A 20,194-nucleotide genomic window follows, 5' to 3' on the forward strand; every position below is an offset into this window, starting at 1 on the left:
CTTCATTGTGATCTTCCACCATTATTATTATTATAATCAAAAAGAAGCGCTAAGCCACAAGGACTATACAGCGATCTTCCACCAATTCTTCCACATCCTCCAAACTCACATCCAACCCCATGGAACTCCCCAGTGCCACAATTGATTTTACAACAGACATAGGCTCATCAGGGTCAGCCCCAAACCCTTCAAAATCCCTCTTGTCGACACAATCTGGCCACAATTTTCTCCAGGCAGAGTTCAAAGTTCTGGTAGTCACTCCCTCCCAAGCCATACTTATAAGGGTTATGCAATGGAGGATGCTGAAGTTTTCTCTCCAAAATTCCCTTAGGGTCAAGTGAGTGTCTGTGGTCACAGTCAAGCACCTGTGAAACACTGCTTTTGTGTAGTTTTTTAAAGTTTGCAATGACCTGCTGGTCCATGGGCTGAAGGAGAGGAGTGGTATTCGGGGTCAAGAACTTTACTGTGATGAACCCAAACTCCTCGAAAATTAGGTCATCCAAGTTTGGAGGATGAGCAGGTGCATTGTCCATTACTAGCAGGCACTTGAGATCCAATTTCTTTTCCAGGAGATACTCCTTCACACTAAGGCCAAACACTTCATTGAACCACTCGACGAAAATTTCCCTCGTGACCCATGCCTTACTATTAGATTTCCAAAACACACACAATTTACTCTTCATAACACTGTTTTTCCTGAACACTCTGGGATTTTCAGAATGGTACACTAGTAACGGCTTCACTTTGAAATCCCCACTAGCATTAGCACAGAACATTAGCGTCAGCATGTCTTTCATAGGCTTGTGTCCTGGCATTGCCTTTTCCTCCTATGTAATGAAGGTCCTCTTTGGCATTTTCTTCCAAAAGAGGCCTGTTTCATCACAATTGAACACTTGTTCAGGTTTCAGTCCTTCAGCCTCTATGTACTCCTTGAATTCATGCACATATTTTTCAGCTGCCTTATGGTCTGAACTGGCAGCCTCACCATGCCTTACCACACTGTGTATGCCAGTACGCTTCTTAAATCTCTCAAACCAGCCTTTGCTGGCCTTAAATTCACTCACATTGCCACTAGTTGCAGGCAATTTCTTTACCAAATCGTCATGCAACTGCCTAGCCTTTTCACAAATAATCGAAGTCATAAGAGTGCAGTGGTTCCTCGTTTTTCGTAATTAATCCGTTCCTGGAGGAGCTACTTTAAACAAAATTTACGATTTGCTAATCAATTTTCCCCATAAGAAATAATGTAAATACAATTAATCCATTCCTGACACCCAGAAGTATTAAAACAAAAAAATTTTTTACATGAAATATACATGTAGTACATAAACAATACAATGGGAAATGATGAATGAAACATTAGCAGCATAACACTTACCTTTATTGGAGATTCTTCTTAGTGTATGGGAGACTGGAGGAGGAGAGAGATTGGATTGTTTACAGTTTGGAAGGGGAATCCCCTTCCAGCAACACCTCAGATACCAATTGCTTCTCTGGGGTTGCTTCTCTTCTCTGTTTCTTAATGCCACTAGGACCACCTTGAGAGTCACTCTAGTCCTGTCTCGCAGAGTAACTGTGGAGAGAGCTCTGTTTGACGTCTCTTTAACACTTCCCTAAAATGGCCCAAGACTTTGTCACTGTACATATTTCTCACCTTCTTTACCACAGGCTTGGCACTAGGAGCTTTCTTTCGAGCCATGGTAGCTTATTTAGTACTTGCAAGCACTAAAATGAGTGGAATATTATGAAATATTTCGTAGGAGCACTTGAGGGGACCTTCACTCACTGGTAAACAATGCCAGACTGGCTGCTGCCACGGCTCAAGCAGTGGGTACGCGTCCCAGACGAACTACGACTTGCGAGTCAACCTATGAAAAGCGAGCCCATGTTTATATGAAAATATCCCTATGATTTCCGAAATTTACGATTGCCGAGAACTATGAAAAGCGAGGGACCACTGTATTTTAGTGCTTGCAAGTTATTTAAATGCTAAATAAGCTACCATGGCTCCAAAGAAAGCTCCTAGAGCCAAGCCTTTGGTAAAGAAGGTGAGAAATACGATTGAATTTAAGAAAAACATCATTGAACAATATGATAGTGGCGTACGTGTGGGCAAACTGGCCAGGATGTATAACAAATCCCGTACAACCATATCTTCCATCATAGCCAAGAAAAAGGAAATCAAGGATGCTGTTGTTGCAAAGGGGGTAAATATGCTGACAAAAATGAGATCACCAGTACTCGAAGATGTTGAGAAGTTATTATTGGTGTGGATAAATGAGAAACAATTAGCAGGAGATAGTCTTATGACGTCACTTATTTGTGAAAAGGCTAGGTAGTTGCATGACGATTTGGTAAAGAAATTGCCTGCAACTAGTGATGATGTGAGTGAATTTAAGGCCAGCAAAGGCTGGTTTGAGAGATTTAAGAAGCGTACTGGCATACACAGTGTGGTAAGGCATGGTGAGGCTGCCAGTTCGGACCACAAGGCAGCTGAAAAATATGTGCATGAATTCAAGGAGTACATAAACAGTGAAGGACTGAAACCTGAACAAGTGTTCAATTGTGATGAAACAGGCCTCTTTTGGAAGAAAATGCCAAAGAGGACCTATATTACTCAGGAAGAAAAGGCGCTGCCAGGACACAAGCCTATGAAAGACAGGCTGACGCTAATGTTCTGTGCTAATGCTAGTGGGGATTTCAAAGTGAAGCCGTTACTAGTGTACCATTCTGAAAATCCCAGAGTGTTCAAGAAAAACAATGTTATGAAGAGTAAATTGTGTGTGTTTTGGAAATCTACTAGTAAGGCATGGGTCACGAGGGAAATTTTTGTAGAGTGGTTCAATGAAGTGTTTGGCCCTAGTGTGAAGAATTACCTCCTGGAAAAGAAATTGGATCTCAAGTGCCTGCTAGTAATGGACAATGCACCTGCTCATCCTCCAAACTTGGATGACCTAATTTTCGAGGAGTTTGGGTTCATCACAGTAAAGTTCTTGCCCCTGAATACCATTCCTCTCCTCCAGCCCATGGACCAGCAGGTCATTGCAAACTTTAAAAAACTCTACACCAAAGCAATGTTTGAAAAGTGCTTGAATGTGACCTCAGACACTCACTTGACCCTACGAGATTTTTGGAAAGAACACTTCAGTATTCTCCATTGTGTAAGCCTTATAGGTAAGGCTTGGGAGGGAGTGACTACCAGGACTTTGAACTCTGCTTGGAGAAAATTGTGGCCAGATTGTGTCCACAAGAGGGATTTTGAAGGGTTTGGGGCTGACCCTGATGAGCCTATGTCAGTTGTTAAATCCACTGTGGCACTGGGGAGTTCCATGGGGTTGGATGTGAGTTTGGAGGATGTGGAAGAGTTGGTGGAGGACCACAACAAAGAGCTAACCACTGAGGAGCTGCAAGAGTTTCAGCATGAAGAGCAACAGATCGCAGCTCAGAATCTTGGAGGAAGGTGCCTTCCTCAGAAATTAAGGAGATTTTTGAAATGTGGGGTAGGATGGAAAGATTTATGGAGAAACATCACCCAGAGGAGGGTGTTGCAAGCCATATCGGCAACTTGTACAGTGACAGAGTCTTGGCCCATTTTAGGAAAGTTTTAAAGAGACGCCAGAAACAGAGCTCTCTGGACAGTTTTTTTGCAAGACAGGACTCCAGTGACTCTCAAGGTGGTCCTAGTGGCATTAAGAAACAGAGAAGAGAAGTAACCCCAGAAAAACAATTGGTACCCGAGGTGTTGATGGAAGGGGATTCCCCTTCCAAACAATAAATCATCCAATCAGTCTCCTTCTCCAGTCTTCTATACACAAAGAAGAATCGCCAATAAAGGTAAGTGTTATTCTATTAATGTTTAATTCATCATGTGCCACTGTATTGCTTATGTACTACATGTATATTTCATGTAAAAAAAATTTTTGTTTTAATACTTCTGGGTGTCAGGAACGGATTAACTGACAGTAGTTTGTTGGATTATGTATTGGTAGATAAAAGACTGTTGAGTAGACTTCAGGATGTACATGTTTATAGAGGGGCCACAGATATATCAAATCACTTTCTAGTTGTAGCTACACTGAGAGTAAAAGGTAGATGGGATACAAGGAGAATAGAAGCATCAGGGAAGAGAGAGGTGAAGGTTTATAAACTAAAAGAGGAGGCAGTTAGGGTAATATATAAACAGCTATTGGAGGATAGATGGGCTAATGAGAGCATAGGCAATGGGGTCGAAGAGGTATGGGGTAGGTTTAAAAATGTACTGTTAGAGTGTTCAGCAGAAGTTTGTGGTTACAGGAAAGTGGGTGCAGGAGGGAAGAGGAGTGATTGGTGAAATGATGATGTAAAGAGAGTAGTAAGGGAGAAAAAGTTAGCATATGAGAAGTTTTTACAAAGTAGAAGTGATGCAAGGAGGGAAGAGTATATGGAGAAAAAGAGAGAGGTTAAGAGAGTGGTGAAGCAATGTAAAAAGAGAGCAAATGAGAGAGTGGGTGAGATGTTATCAACAAATTTTGTTGAAAATAAGAAAAAGTTTTGGAGTGAGATTAACAAGTTAAGAAAGCCTACAGAACAAATGGATTTGTCAGTTAAAAATAGGAGAGGAGAGTTATTAAATGGAGAGTTAGAGGTATTGGGAAGATGGAGGGAATATTTTGAGGAATTGTTAAATGTTGATGAAGATAGGGAAGCTGTGATTTCGTGTATAGGGCAAGGAGGAATAACATCTTGTAGGAGTGAGGAAGAGCCAGTTGTGAGTGTGGGGGAAGTTCGTGAGGCAGTAGGTAAAATGAAAGGGGGTAAGGCAGCCGGGATTGATGGGATAAAGATAGAAATGTTAAAAGCAGGTGGGGATATAGTTTTGGAGTGGTTGGTGCAATTATTTAATAAATGTATGGAAGAGGGTAAGGTACCTAGGGATTGGCAGAGAGCATGCATAGTTCCTTTGTATAAAGGCAAAGGGGATAAAAGAGAGTGCAAAAATTATAGGGGGATAAGTCTGTTGAGTGTACCTGGTAAAGTGTATGGTAGAGTTATAATTGAAAGAATTAAGAGTAAGACGGAGAATAGGATAGCAGATGAACAAGGAGGCTTTAGGAAAGGTAGGGGGTGTGTGGACCAGGTGTTTACAGTGAAACATATAAGTGAACAGTATTTAGATAAGGCTAAAGAGGTCTTTGTGGCATTTATGGATTTGGAAAAGGCATATGACAGGGTGGATAGGGGGGCAATGTGGCAGATGTTGCAAGTGTATGGTGTAGGAGGTAGGTTACTGAAAGCAGTGAAGAGTTTTTACGAGGATAGTGAGGCTCAAGTTAGAGTATGTAGGAAAGAGGGAAATTTTTTCCCAGTAAAAGTAGGCCTTAGACAAGGATGTGTGATGTCACCGTGGTTGTTTAATATATTTATAGATGGGGTTGTAAGAGAAGTAAATGCAAGGGTCTTGGCAAGAGGCGTGGAGTTAAAAGATAAAGAATCACACACAAAGTGGGAGTTGTCACAGCTGCTCTTTGCTGATGACACTGTGCTCTTGGGAGATTCTGAAGAGAAGCTGCAGAGATTGGTGAATGAATTTGGTAGGGTGTGCAAAAGAAGAAAATTAAAGGTGAATACAGGAAAGAGTAAGGTTATGAGGATAACAAAAAGATTAGGTGATGAAAGATTGAATATCAGATTGGAGGGAGAGAGTATGGAGGAGGTGAACGTATTCAGATATTTGGGAGTGGACGTGTCAGCGGATGGGTCTATGAAAGATGAGGTGAATCATAGAATTGATGAGGGAAAAAGAGTGAGTGGTGCACTTAGGAGTCTATGGAGACAAAGAACTTTGTCCTTGGAGGCAAAGAGGGGAATGTATGAGAGTATAGTTTTACCAACGCTCTTATATGGGTGTGAAGCGTGGGTGATGAATGTTGCAGCGAGGAGAAGGCTGGAGGCAGTGGAGATGTCATGTCTGAGGGCAATGTGTGGTGTGAATATAATGCAGAGAATTCGTAGTTTGGAAGTTAGGAGGAGGTGCGGGATTACCAAAACTGTTGTCCAGAGGGCTGAGGAAGGGTTGTTGAGGTGGTTCGGACATGTAGAGAGAATGGAGCGAAACAGAATGACTTCAAGAGTGTATCAGTCTGTAGTGGAAGGAAGGCGGGGTAGGGGTCGGCCTAGGAAGGGTTGGAGGGAGGGGGTAAAGGAGGTTTTGTGTGCGAGGGGCTTGGACTTCCAGCAGGCATGCGTGAGCGTGTTTGATAGGAGTGAATGGAGACAAATGGTTTTTAATACTTGACGTGCTGTTGGAGTGTGAGCAAAGTAACATTTATGAAGGGATTCAGGGAAACCGGCAGGCCGGACTTGAGTCCTGGAGATGGGAAGTACAGTGCCTGCACTCTGAAGGAGGGGTGTTAGTGTTGCAGTTTAGGAACTGTAGTGTAAAGCACCCTTCTGGCAAGACAGTGATGGAGCGAATGATGGTGAAAGTTTTTCTTTTTCGGGCCACCCTGCCTTGGTGGGAATCGGCCAGTGTGATAATAAAAAAAAATAATAATTCTTATGGGGAAAATTGATTCGTAAATCGTCCATTTCGATAATAGTCCCACTTCCAGGAACGGGTTATAGACGATTATTGAGGGACCACTGTAATACAATAATAATAATTTTTTTTTTTCCAACAAGTTGGCCATCTCCCACTGAGGCAGGGTGACCCAAAAAAGAAAGAAAATCCCCAAAAAGAAAGGAAACCCCCAAAAAGAAAGAAAATCCTCAAAAAGAAAGAAAATCCCCGAAAAGAAAATACGTACTTTCATCATCATTCAACACTGTCACCTCACTCATACATAATCACTGTCTTTGCAAAGGCGCTCAGATATGACAGTTTAGAAGTCCCTCCTAACTGTCAATATCCCAGACCCTTCCTTTAAAGTGCAGGCATTGTACTTCCCATTTCCAGGACTCAAGTCCGGCTAAATCTATAATAACTGGTTTCCCTGAATCCCTTCACTAAATATTACCCTGCTCACACTCCAACAGCTCATCAAGTCCCAAAAACCATTTGTCTCCATTTATTACTCCTAACACGCTCACACACACTTGCTGGAAGTCCAAGCCCCTCGCCCACAAAACCTTGTTTACCCCCTTCCTCCACCATCATATCATCACACACACTTGCTGGAAGTCCAAGCCCCTCGCCCACAAAACCTTGTTTACCCCCTTCCTCCACCATCATATCACCTGTACCAGCGCTAACGAGAGGGAAACACAGGAGACATCGTCAAATCAACAGTACAAAACTCCAAGGTATAGGACGGTTATCCCTCAGTGCCAGTCGTGGGAAAGAAGTGAATAGTTAAACAGTCAAGGTTAATGTTTTAGTAGCTGACCTATATTCAGCTGACCAGTGTACAGTGAGAGAATTATAGCAGAAAAAGCCAAATATATCTATAAACTCAAGGAAAGTCAGGTGGTGTTACTCCCCTCAGTGTTTTAAAAATGGCTGAGTCAGCAAAACAGGTCAGGAGACAACAACACGACACAACCCCCGATAAATGGAATTGAGGGGGATTTGGAAGGATAAAACCATTGATTAAACCTTTCTGGTCTACCAGAATGGAAAGGAGTTAGAAGTTAATTGGTGAAGCCAGACTGTGAAGTGAGGTGGGTAGGGGAGGGTGAATAAGGGGTTAAATGTAAGGGTGTTGTGAAGTTAAGGGAAAAGTGAGCAGTGAAGAGGGTTTTGAAGAGGAAATTTTACTAGTAATTCAGTGTAATTAAAGCAGATACTAAGTGTACTAGGGACTGGAAAAGAGAAATAAATATTATTGTATATGAGTAAAAGAGCGAAGAGTGAAAATGGCAGGCATTAGAGGGGTACAGGCTGCCATAATTATATTTATATTTCTTCTTCAATTCCATGAAGAAAGAAATCAGTCATGGGGGTTGGAAAAGGTGAATGGAGTAACAGCGCCCTGGACAGTAAAAGCCCAACAGTTGCCATCCTACCAGAAAAGTAAACCTCACTATCGCCGCAAGGTATGGCAACACCGCATACCTAAACAAAAACAATGGCACACAGCTCTTATTGTAGTGCTCTTAAGTGGTGATATCCAAATTAATCCAGGACCTCAAACTATTGTGCAGAGGCAAAACAGACAGATAAATGACGGCAATAATGACGGTCTAGTAGCTAGGGATGATAACCTTAACTCCATATGTAATGCATACATAGGTCAATGTGAGACAATACAGCCATTATTATCTCAAACACTACCAAACAGATGCATACACTGTACTAAAGTACACATGAAAAACAGAAAAGGCACCTTATGTAAAATGTGTAAGGGGTGGGTGCATGATGGATGTATGTACAATAATAGCAACGGTGCCAGAATTCATTTTGTGTGTAACAAATGCACTTTGGCACAGTTACCCTTTAGCAGTGATGACATTGATTTACCTAATTTTAATACAAATGACCCATTGCCATATATTGATGATTATGATTGTTTTATGAAAACAGGCCTTCACTTTATTCATGTCAATGCAAGATCACTTCTTCCTAAATTGGCAGAGATTAGGATTCTAGCTAACAAAATTAGGGCGGCAGTTATAACCATCTCTGAATCTTGGTTGGATGATACGGTGACTGACGACAAGGTCAAAATAGATGGTTACAATATAAAACGCTTAGATAGGAACAGAAAGGGCGGTGGAGTATGTGCCTACATTAGAAATGACTTAGCTTACAACCCAAGACCTGATTTAAATAACAATAAACTGGAGATTCTATGGTTTGAAGTGCTGCTTCCCAAGACCAAACCCATCTTAGTAGGAACTAGTTACCGCCCTCCTACCCAGGACCAGTTCTTAGAAGACTTTTCCAGAGTCTTGTCCGGAGTTGAAAGCAATTGCGAAACAATAATACTGGGCGACTTCAATATCTGTTTTCAGCAACAAAATAACGGGCTATGCAAAAGGTATAAGCAAATTCTAGGATTAAATAGCTTCACCCAACTAATTAATAAACCAACCCGGATCACACAGTTCTCAGCCACCCTAATTGACCACATACTTTGCAACCGCGCTGAGAACATTAGTCAGTCAGGCGTCATTACCACAGGTCTTAGTGATCATTTCATCATTTACTGCACCAGGAAAATCACTAGGGATAGGATAGGCCTACACAGGACAATAAAAATGAGGTCAACTAGAAACTACAGTAAAGAAACACTGGTAAATAGGCTACACAATTGTGACTGGACAGAGATAACAAGTTGCACGGACGTAAACGATGCCTGGGAAAAATTCAAAACAATGTTCACTACCATTCTTAATAATATTGCACCAGTTAAAGAGGTTAGGATTAAACGAAGAACTGAACCCTGGATGACTACTGAGATATTAGATAATATGAAATTCAGAGACCAGCTGCTAAAAAGATTTAAAGCAAACAGACAGGATATTGCAGCACTAAATGAATTCCAAAGGGTGAGGAACAGAGTACAGAGGCTTATAAAAGGAGCAAAGGCAAAGCACTATTGCTCAAAAATTGAAGAATATAAGCATAACCCCAGAAAGCTCTGGCAACAACTAAAACAGTTGGGGTATAGCCATAAGCCAGTAGATAGGTCTAACATAATACTCACTATCGATAATGAGGTATGCCACGAAACATCTAAGGTGGCAAATTGCTTTAATTCCTACTACACATCTGTTGCATCAACACTAGTAAGTAAACTACCAGCTGCATCAAATACCTTTAACACAGACTCTGATAAGTTTCAAACATACTATACCAATAAAGGGGTAACCCCAAACAGTTGTCAACTAGTAAGTGTATCTCATGACTTAATTCAAAAAGAACTAAGCAGGTTAAACCCAACTAAGAGCACAGGCCCTGATAACATCCCGTCTAAGTTCCTAAAAGATGGTGCTTTTGAACTGTCAATCCCTATTGCTCACATAATAAATCTATCAATCACCACTAATACCGTACCAGAGGGGTTCAAGGAGGCCAGAGTTACTCCTATCTTCAAGAAAAATAATAGGTCTGATGTAAGCAACTATAGACCTGTTAGTATACTCAGTATAATATCTAAAATTCTGGAGAGGGCGGTGTATTCTCAAGTAGTTAAGTACCTTAATGACAACAGCATTCTCCATAGCTATCAATCGGGCTTTAGAAGATCCTACTCAACCGATACCTCCCTTATTAATCTGATGGATTACCTGAGAACTGAAATGTCAAAAGGGAACCTCATAGGTATGGTAACCTTAGACCTGCAAAAGGCCTTCGATACTGTCAACCACAATATATTATGTAATAAACCTCAAACTATCGGTATAGGTTCTGTAGACTGGTTTAAGTCCTACCTTAGCAACAGGAGACAAATAGTCAAAATCAACAAAACAGAATCAGAACCCCTGCCGATAACATGTGGAGTTCCCCAAGGTAGTATTCTGGGTCCCTTACTATTCTTATGTTATGTCAATGATATGCCTATCAGTGTCAAGTGCAAACTCCTACTGTATGCAGATGACAGTGCTCTGTTAGTGACAGGTAAAGACCCACAAGATATTGCTAATGTTTTAACACTGGAACTGGAGTCCTGCAGCAAATGGTTAGTAGACAACAAACTATCATTACACCTAGGGAAAACTGAAGCCATTCTCTTTGGAACGAAACATAAACTGAGAAGGGTAAATAATTTTAATGTTCAGTGTAATGGGGAGTCCATCACTTTGGTTTCATCAGTTAAATATCTGGGAATCCCCTTTGACCCATGCATGTCAGGAGAATTGATAGGGAACAGTGTAGTAAAGAAAGCGAATGCCAGGCTGAAGTTCCTGTATAGACAAGCACGGTGTCTACCTACTGAGGCTCGCAGGACCCTATGTCTAGCCCTTATACAATGCCATATGGATTACGCTTGCTCTTCTTGGTACTCTGCCTTGACAAAAAAACTGAAAGATAGACTGCAAATCACCCAGAACAAAATCGTAAGATTCATCCTGGGGCTGGGACCAAGAGAACATGTAGGCCAGGATGAATTACAGCAGTTGGATATGCTGAATGTTGAAGACAGAGTAAAACAACTGAAGCTAAATCATGTTTATAAAATTGCTCACGAACAGTGTCCAGAATATCTTGCTGTCAATTTTGTCAAGGTTGGGAACCAAAGCAATCATAGTACTAGGGGGAGAGAGCACAACTTTGTAGTACCCACAGTCAGTGGCCAGGCTTCAAACACCTTTTATTGTACAGCAATAAAGGAATGGAACAGACTACCCACAAATGTCAAGGCCAGTCATAGCTTGAACCAGTTCAAGAAGACTGCCAAAAAGTGTCTGATGAACGAAGCAACAGAAAGGGAGGGGAATGATTTTCTATTTTTTTGCTAAAATACGTGTAAATTTTACCTTATCCCTAGTAATGACCCTCGTATTGTAGATAGTCGTAATGACCCTCGGGTAGTAGATAGTCTTAATGACCCTCGTATTGTAGATAGTCTTAATGACCCTCGTGTAGTAGATAGTCTTTTTAGTATGATAATAAGATGTTATCTTCATTATAGAATAATAAGAAAATATTATAACCTTTATATTATAATAATAAGGTAAAAGGACCCCAATGGAAATAAGTCACTCTGTCTGACTTTTTTGGGTTATCCTAGGTTCTCTACACATATGCTGCTATGTATGATAATTCTATGTAACTGTATTGTGTATACCTGAATAAATTTACTTACTTACTTACTTACACCTTTTTGATGATAACCCCTACTCCTCCTCCTTCCTTTCCCTACAGATTTATAGGCTCTCCAAGTCATTCTACTTGATCCATTCTTTCTAAATGACCAAACCACGTCAACAACCCCTCTTCAGCCCACTGACTAATACTTTTAGTAACTCCACACCTCCTTCTAATTTCCACACTCCGAATTCTCTGCATAATATTTACACCATACATTGCCCTTACACAGGACATCTTCACTGCCTCCAGACGCCTCCTCACTGCAGCATTTGCAACCCAAGCTTCACACCCATATAAGAGTGTTGGTGCCACTGTACTTTCATACACTCCCTTCTTTGCCACCATAGATAACTTTTTTTTTTTGTCTCCACAGATACCTCAACGCACCACTCACCTTTTTTCCTTCATCAATTCTATGGTGAACCTCAACCTTCATAAACCCATCCACTGACAAGTCAACTCCCAAATATCTGAAAACATTCACTTCTTCCATACTCCCTCTCTCCAATATGATATCCAATTTTTCTTTATATAAATCATTTGATACCCTCATCACCTTACTCTTATCTATGTTCACTTTCAATTTTCTACCTTTACACATTTACATTTACACAGTTGAGAGAAATGCAAGCATATGTAAAGATGCAGTGTTAAATCATAAATAAATATGAATTTCTTTTTCATATTATCGTTTCATTTTTGATGTCTAGTGTCAGCAATACGTAGTATAACATCTACAATGCTTTGTATCATGTAAGACAATATCAATGTAGGTACTGACAGATGGAAGATTCATCTTGTAAACAGATGACATTAACTTATGGTATCGATAAATATAGTATAACCTCTCCTCACTTAACGACAGAGTTCCGTTCCTGAGACTACGTCGTTAAACGAATTTGTCGCTAAGTGAGGAGCATACGTACTATAATGGTAGTGAGTTTGTGTCAACCATCTTTGATATTGTTTTAATGTCATCTATGCACCATTTATAACATTTCTGGTATATTTTTAAATGTTGATACAGTAATGTACTGTTATTGAAATAAACAGAAAAGAGAAAATCAGCTCTAATATACATTGCTATTTAGGTATGAATACTGGTCAGAGAGCCCGTCGTCAGTCCGAGGCGTTGGTAAACGAGTACATCACTAAGTGAGGAGAGGCTGTACAAAACTGAAAATGTATTTTCTTTGTGATTTTCTTAAGAACATTTTCTTTTCTCTAGCTTACTTTATTGTAAGAATACAGTATATAATACATATACAGTGGTACCTCGGTATACATCCTTAATCCATTCCAGGACCTTTGACTTATACCAAACAGGACGTATACCAAACAAATTTTCCCACAAGAAATACGTATAGGGGAAAAACGATTAATCTGTTCCCATGAAAAAAATCCTATTGTTATTGGCATATTATACGTTGATGGGGTTGTATAATATAATTTAAACACTGCTTAATAATAAAATATGTAATTTAAACACTGCTTAATACTAAAATACATACATAAATACAAAAGAATTAGATGAAATAAATGCAAATTTAACCTCACTTTACTTTGCTGAAAAGAGTCAAGTGCTTACTAGGATAGTGCTGAGAAGGGAGGAGGAGGAAATGTTATTGTTGGGAAGGAGAGTCCCCTTCTCTTTTTCCTATCTGGACTTTGTTGAAGCTCTCCAGGTTTGACTTTTACTAAAAATCTGTCCAAAGAACTTTGCTTCTGCTTTCTCCTCAGGATGTTTCGGAAATGTGACATTGTCTGGTCATTCCAGAAAATGCTATTATAGCTTGTTTGGGGTGGCACTTCTCTGCAAAGTTTTTTATGTCCATCCATTTGGCAAAGATTTCCTTGATTAATGAAGTAGGGGCTTCCTCTGTCTCCTCTTCTGAGCCTGAAGAGAGTGCATCCATTTTAGTCTTGTGCTTCTTCTCAAGTTCCTGCAGCTCCTCAGTGGTCAGTTCTTCCCTGTGTCCCACCACTAACTCCTCCACATCACCACCACTCACATGCAAACCCATGGACCTGCCCAGAGAGACAATATCCTCCACTGTAGACACAGCCTCAAAGCCCTCAGCATAAGGTATGCAGCAGCCAAGTCTTGGATATGCATGACACCTTCATACTTTTCAACAATCTCTTTTTTTACCTCCATGGTGATCCTAACCATTTTCTTCATCACTTGGCTCTTCTCATTAACTTTCTTAGAACTCATGGTTAATGAATTCACTAAAAATTTATATGAAAAAACACAAAATCACATGAAAATTCACAGAGTTACAACACAGATTGTTCACTGAATGGTAACAATGGGGGTACTGACGTTAGTGGGCAGTCATGGCTTTGTCTCGAGAGAGAGGTAAACAAGGGTAGCACGTGGTGTTGTGACTCATTTTGACCCATACAAGTTCTAGCACACAAGCCGTATTCTAAACAAAGGTAATATACCAAGTAAAAATTTTCACGTCTAAACAGGACATATACCAAGTAGGACTTATTCCAAAGCGGACGTATACCAAAGTACCACTGTAACATACAAAATCCTAGGTAGTAGGTTGGTAGACAGCAACTGCCCAGGGAGTACTACCATCCTGCCAAGTAAGTGTAAAACAAAAGCCTGTAATTGTTTTACATGATGGTAGGATTGCTGGTCTTTTTTTCTGTCTCATAAACATGCAAGATTTCAGGTACGTTTTGCTACTTCTACTTACACTTAGGTCACACTACACATACATGTACAAGCATATATATACACACCCCTCTGGGTTTTCTTCTATTTTCTTTCTAGGTCTTTTTTTTTTTTTTATCACACTGGCCGATTCCCACCAAGGCAGGGTGGCCCGAAAAAGAAAAACTTTCACCATCATTCACTCCATCACTGTCTTGCCAGAAGGGTGCTTTACACTACAGTTTTTAAACTGCAACATTAACACCCCTCCTTCAGAGTGCAGGCACTGTACTTCCCATCTCCAGGACTCAAGTCCGGCCTGCCGGTTTCCCTGAACCCCTTCATAAATGTTACTTTGTTCTTGTTTATTTCCTCTTACCTCTATGGGGAAGTGGAACAGAATTCTTTCTCCGTAAGCCATGCGTGTTGTAAGAGGCGACTAAAATGCTGGGAGCAAGGGGCTAGTAACCCCTTCTCCTGTATATATTACTAAATGTAAAAGGAGAAACTTTCGTTTTTCCTTTTGGGCCACCCTGCCTCGGTGGGATACGGCTGGTGTGTTGAAAGAAGAAAGATTAGTACTACAGTGGACCCCCGGTTAATGATATTTTTTCATTCCAGAAGTATGTTCAGGTGCCAGTACTGACCGAATTTGTTCCCATAAGGAATATTGTGAAGTAGATTAGTCCATTTCAGACCTCCAAACATACACGTACAAACGCACTTACATAAATACACTTACATAATTGGTCGCATTGGAAGGTGATCGTTAAGCGGGGGTCCACTGTATACTATTTATTGTTTTTTATTTACTGGGACAAATATGAACACAATCCCTTTCCCCCAATTTAGAGTGCTGACTGAACAATCTTCTCCACTGCTCTAAAAAAAAAAAGCTGCATTAATGGAAAAACGAGATTATCTTAGCATGTTAGGGCAATACAGCTGGTACCCTGCTTAAGCACTTAGATACAACCTAGATAAACTATACATAGAGTGAATCACAGTTTTTCAAAGACACCTATGATGTAACGTGATATCCAGATGGACAATAATATTCTGTATCTAATCCCAATTATTATTTTTTTACAATGACATTCATAACAATATACAGTGGACCCCCGCATACTGTACGCATCACATAACGTTCAATCCGCATACCGCTCGCTTTTATCGCAAAAATTTTGTCTCGCATACCGCTCAAAAACCCGCTCACCGCTCTTCGTCCGAGACGCGTCCAATGTGTGCCCTTAGCCAGCCTCACATGTGCCGCCGGTGGCATTGTTTACCAGCCAGCCTCCGCGGTAACATCCAAGCATACAATCGGAACATTTCGTATTATTACAGTGTTTTTGGTGATTTTATCTGCAAAATAAGTGACCATGGGCCCCAAGAAAGCTTCAGTGCCAACCCTACAGCAATAAGGGTGAGAATTACTATAGAGATGAAGAAAAAGATCATTGATAAGTATGAAAGTGGAGTGCATGTCTCCGAGCTGGCCAGGTTGTATAATAAACCCCAATCAACCATCGCTACTATTGGTGGTACAGCTGCTGCTGCTGTTGTACCACCGTCAGCTGCTGCTGCTGCTGCTGCTGTAGTACCGTCTGCTGCTGCTGTAGTACCGTCTGCTGCTGCTGTAGCATTGTCTGCTGCTGCTGTAGCACTGTCAGCTGCTGCTGCTGCTGCTGTAGCACCGTTGTTGGTGTGGCTTATTGAGAATACCAAGAAACAATTAACCCCAGAGGATTTGCCACCCAGGATAACCCAAAAAAGTCAGTGTCATCGAAGACTGTCTAACTTATTTCCATTGGGGTCCTTAATCTTGTCTCCCAGGATGCAACCCACACCAGTCGACTAACACCCAGGTGAACAGGGAAAAATGCCTGGAACTAGTGCTCATATTGGTGAATTTAAAGCCAGCAAAGGTTGGTTTGAGAGATTTAAGAATCGTAGTGGCATACACAGTGTGATAAGGCCTGTTCTGGAAGAAAATGCCAAACAGGACCTACAGTACTCAGGAGGAAAAGGCACTCCCAGGACACAGTGTCTCATCAGTCATTGCTGCATCTTCAATAAAGGTAAGTGTCATTTATTCTTCATTTAGTAGAGTAGTACATGCACAATATATATTGTGCATGTACTACTCTACTATTGTGCATGTATCCTTCTCTTTGTGTGTAGGAAAATGTATATTTCATGTGGTAAAATTTTTTTTTTCATACTTTTGGGTGTCTTGCACGGATTAATTTGATTTCCATTATTTCTTATGGGGAAAATTCATTCGCATACCGATCATTTCACATAACAATGAGCCCTCTTGCACGGATTAAAGTCGCTATGCGGGGGTCCACTGTAGTGTACTAATCAGAGATTAGTAGCCCTCTCCCATTCACTCTCTCTCTGCTGACAGGTGGCCACCACCAGTAATTTCTGCTGGTACTTATTTTATTTTCCTCACAATTACTTATCAAAGACAGTTGCAAATACAATTCGTAATGCAGTAATAGCTGCAAATGAGGGCCGTGAGACAAAAAAATCAATGATTCATCAAGAAAAACACTGTACTATAGCATAAATGTGTTTGACCACTAGCTGTTGCTGACTTCAGCTCTCACATAAATGTGAAGCCTAGAAATTTTACTCTCCAAGACTAAGAGTTCAGCATTATTTTTGTGTGAATACAATAATAATACCAGACTCCACCATACATCTGACTTACCTATGAACCTTTAAATCATGATCAAGACCAATAAAAGCTTAGTCGATAAAAGAAGCATTGTCTATTCGCTAAATGGAAACTAATATCACAATTTGTTTAATTAAATTGGCAAAATAGAAATTATGTAGTCCATTAACAATGCAAACCCTTCCACTGAGAAAAATGCACCAAAGTTAAATGTTTGAAACTGATCAGAAGAGGCCTTCTCTAGTTATATATCACATTGAACGAAGTTGTTTCACTATGTATTATATATAACATTGAACAAAGTTTTTCACTATATTAGTTTACAGGCAAATTTATACCTACAGAGCCTTAAATTATAGGGTATCATCATTTTCATAAAATGCATCAGCCATTTAGATGAGGCATACGTCAAGATATTTTATGAAAAAATACCAGACATTTTAAAAATAAAAGTGGCACCTACACACTCTTATAACGCTTCCAACTTTCTTCTAAGAAGAATACATGTGTTGAAAATTTGAAGCTGATTAGAAGAGGCTTTCTTAAGTTATTTCATGAAAATCAAAACCAGAAATGGTACAGTATATATAAACTGACCTGCACATACCAACAGGTAAACTCCAGTGTCACGAACCTTTTCCTAGGTACAGGACACCAATGTTGAAATTGTGAAGATTGGACAAGGAGCTCTTCATGTTATAAATGAAAACATTGGAGAAAAAGAGGTATTCAAGCAACTACTTATAGCTACTCCATCAGGGATACCAAATTAAAAAATGTGAATACAGTGGAACCTCAAATTTTGAACATATCGCATATCGAACTCTTCAAAAATTGACTGCTTTTTCGAACCAGCTTTGTCCCTATTATCGAACTCGCCCCTAATTTCGAACCACTGGGTACCGGACCTGTCCGCCAGCCTGCTCTGTCTGCATCCCCACGCAGGCGCCTTGAGCCAGTCTGGCTTTGTTGATGCTCGAGTGAACAATAACCTGCACTCTCGTTCAAACATTTTACAATTAATTCTTTGTGTTTAGTGCTTGTGGGACTGTGAAATAAGCTACCATGGGCCCAAAGAAACTTGCTGGTGGTAACCCTGTGGTAAAGAAAGTGAGAAACACCATGGATGTGAAGGAAATAATACAGAAGTATGAGAGTGGTGTGAAACTTGTTGAGCTTGCCAGGATGTATGGGAAAAACAAGTTGACCATTGCTTCTATCCTGGCAAAGAAAGAACAAATCAAGGAAGCTGATTTCCCCCTTTTAGGGAAATCTTAGAGAGGCACCCTTAACAGAGAACTGTGGACAGTTATTTTGTGAGACAGGGATCCAGTGACTCTCAAGCTGGTCCTAGTGGCATTAAAAGACAGAGAAGGGAAGTAACCCCAGAGAGGGTTTTGATACCTAAAGACCTTACGGAGGGGGATTCCCCTTCCAAATACTAACCCCAACTCCCTCTCTCCTCCTCCCTATCTTCCAGATGCCATCACCAATCTTCAATAAAGGTATATAAAAATGTTATTTTATATGTTTATTTAAATTTATTAATACATAATTGTACACTATATTTGTTGTGTGTATGTAAAACTATAATTAATCTCTATAAAATGTATTTTTTGTGAATATTTTTGGGTTTCTGGAATGGATTAATTGTATTTCAATTATTAGTTATGGGAAATATTGCTTCGCTTTTCAGACTTTTCGAATTTAGAACTAGCTCCTGGAACGGATTAAGTTCGAGGTTCCACTGTATTATTATCCAAAGAGGTAACAGAAGTTGCAATACCTGTATACACTTCTCCAACAGGCTACATTCTTCGAACAGGCGTGCAAACTCATAAGCTCGGCAAACATTTCCTGGGTGTAGATCCTGCCATATAAATTGGGTACACTGCTCCACCAAGGACGGAATCATGTATTTCTTAGCAGCATAACAAATCTCACACACTTGATCAAATGATTTTAAACTGATTTCATCACTGTAGATATATCTGGAATGACAAACATAGGTTTAAGTATGTATGGTACATTCATCTAATGATGTGACAGGGTCAAATTTAAATTATTGTAGCTTAAACTCCATAGCCTGGAATTGTTAAGATGCTACATATACAATATATATAAATTATATAGAATAAGAATTGGGCTTAGAAATGAAAATAAAAGGGGAAAAAATTAGCCTTGTTCTTTCTGACAGTTATACAGTAATTTCTCGCTTAATCAAAATTTGCACAACCCAAAAAATAATTGAATTCAGATGTATCCACAAATTCAGAAAATAATATTTCAGTTTGGGAGTTTCTGAATTAGAAACAAAAAGATAGAAACACATGCACATACACAGTATAATTTTTTTTACCTCAACAGTAGTTCCATGCCAAGGCAGGATGACCCAAAGGAAGAACATTCACCCTAATTCATTCAACTGCCATTTTTCTAGAGGTGTGCTGACATTACAATTCAGATTACCTTCCAACTGCAACATCCTCACCCATCCTTCAGAATATAGACGTTGCACTTCCCACCTCAAGGACTCAAGACATAAAAACCACTCATCTCTTCTTCACCTGCTGATCACAAGCCTGTTGGATGGCAAAGCCCCTAGCACTCAAATCCTTCATTTTCCCCCCTCCCTCCAAGTCTTCCACCCCATCCCACCTTCCTTCCATCCCAGATTTGTATACCCACTTAGTTAAACTATTCTGCTCCATCAGAAATTTTGTTATGCTGTATTTAATTCCAAACTTCCATCATTCAGCTTTTGGCATCTATGCATGTTTTTATTTTCTTATTAGTTCATGATTTTGATAGGTCTTGCTTAATGCATGGTTTTGCAATACAGTATTAATTTTCCCTAATATCTCAACATTCCCTTTTTATTTGCTTGAATGTTACTTCTAGAGGTCCATTTTTAACAAGTACATAAATAAATACAGTAGGGCCCCACTTATACAGCAGGTTAGGTTCCAGGCTACTGCTGGAAAGCAGATATCGCCAGAAAGCAGAACGCCATTTTTTCCCCTTATAAATCCATAAAAATGCAAGATACCAAGTTTATTTTTTTTATTATTTTATTATCACACTGGCCTATTCCCACCAA

At 40.0% G+C, this 20,194-nt stretch overlaps 1 protein-coding gene across 6 annotated transcripts in view; it reads right to left on the reverse strand.

Annotated features, from left to right (window-relative positions):
* Positions 1–20,194, reverse strand: part of LOC128694032 (BTB/POZ domain-containing protein 6) — an 80,063-nt gene that overhangs the window by 35,814 nt on the left and 24,055 nt on the right. For all 6 annotated transcript variants that reach the window (XM_070090800.1, XM_070090796.1, XM_070090802.1 and 3 more), the window contains exon 5: positions 18,881–19,085. In XM_070090800.1, coding sequence (XP_069946901.1) covers positions 18,881–19,085 — 205 coding nt within the window. The remainder of the gene's footprint in view (positions 1–18,880; positions 19,086–20,194) is intronic.

Source organism: Cherax quadricarinatus, chromosome 33 (genome assembly GCF_038502225.1).
Source record: "Cherax quadricarinatus isolate ZL_2023a chromosome 33, ASM3850222v1, whole genome shotgun sequence".
In the NCBI taxonomy this organism is placed as follows: Eukaryota; Metazoa; Arthropoda; class Malacostraca; order Decapoda; family Parastacidae; genus Cherax; species Cherax quadricarinatus.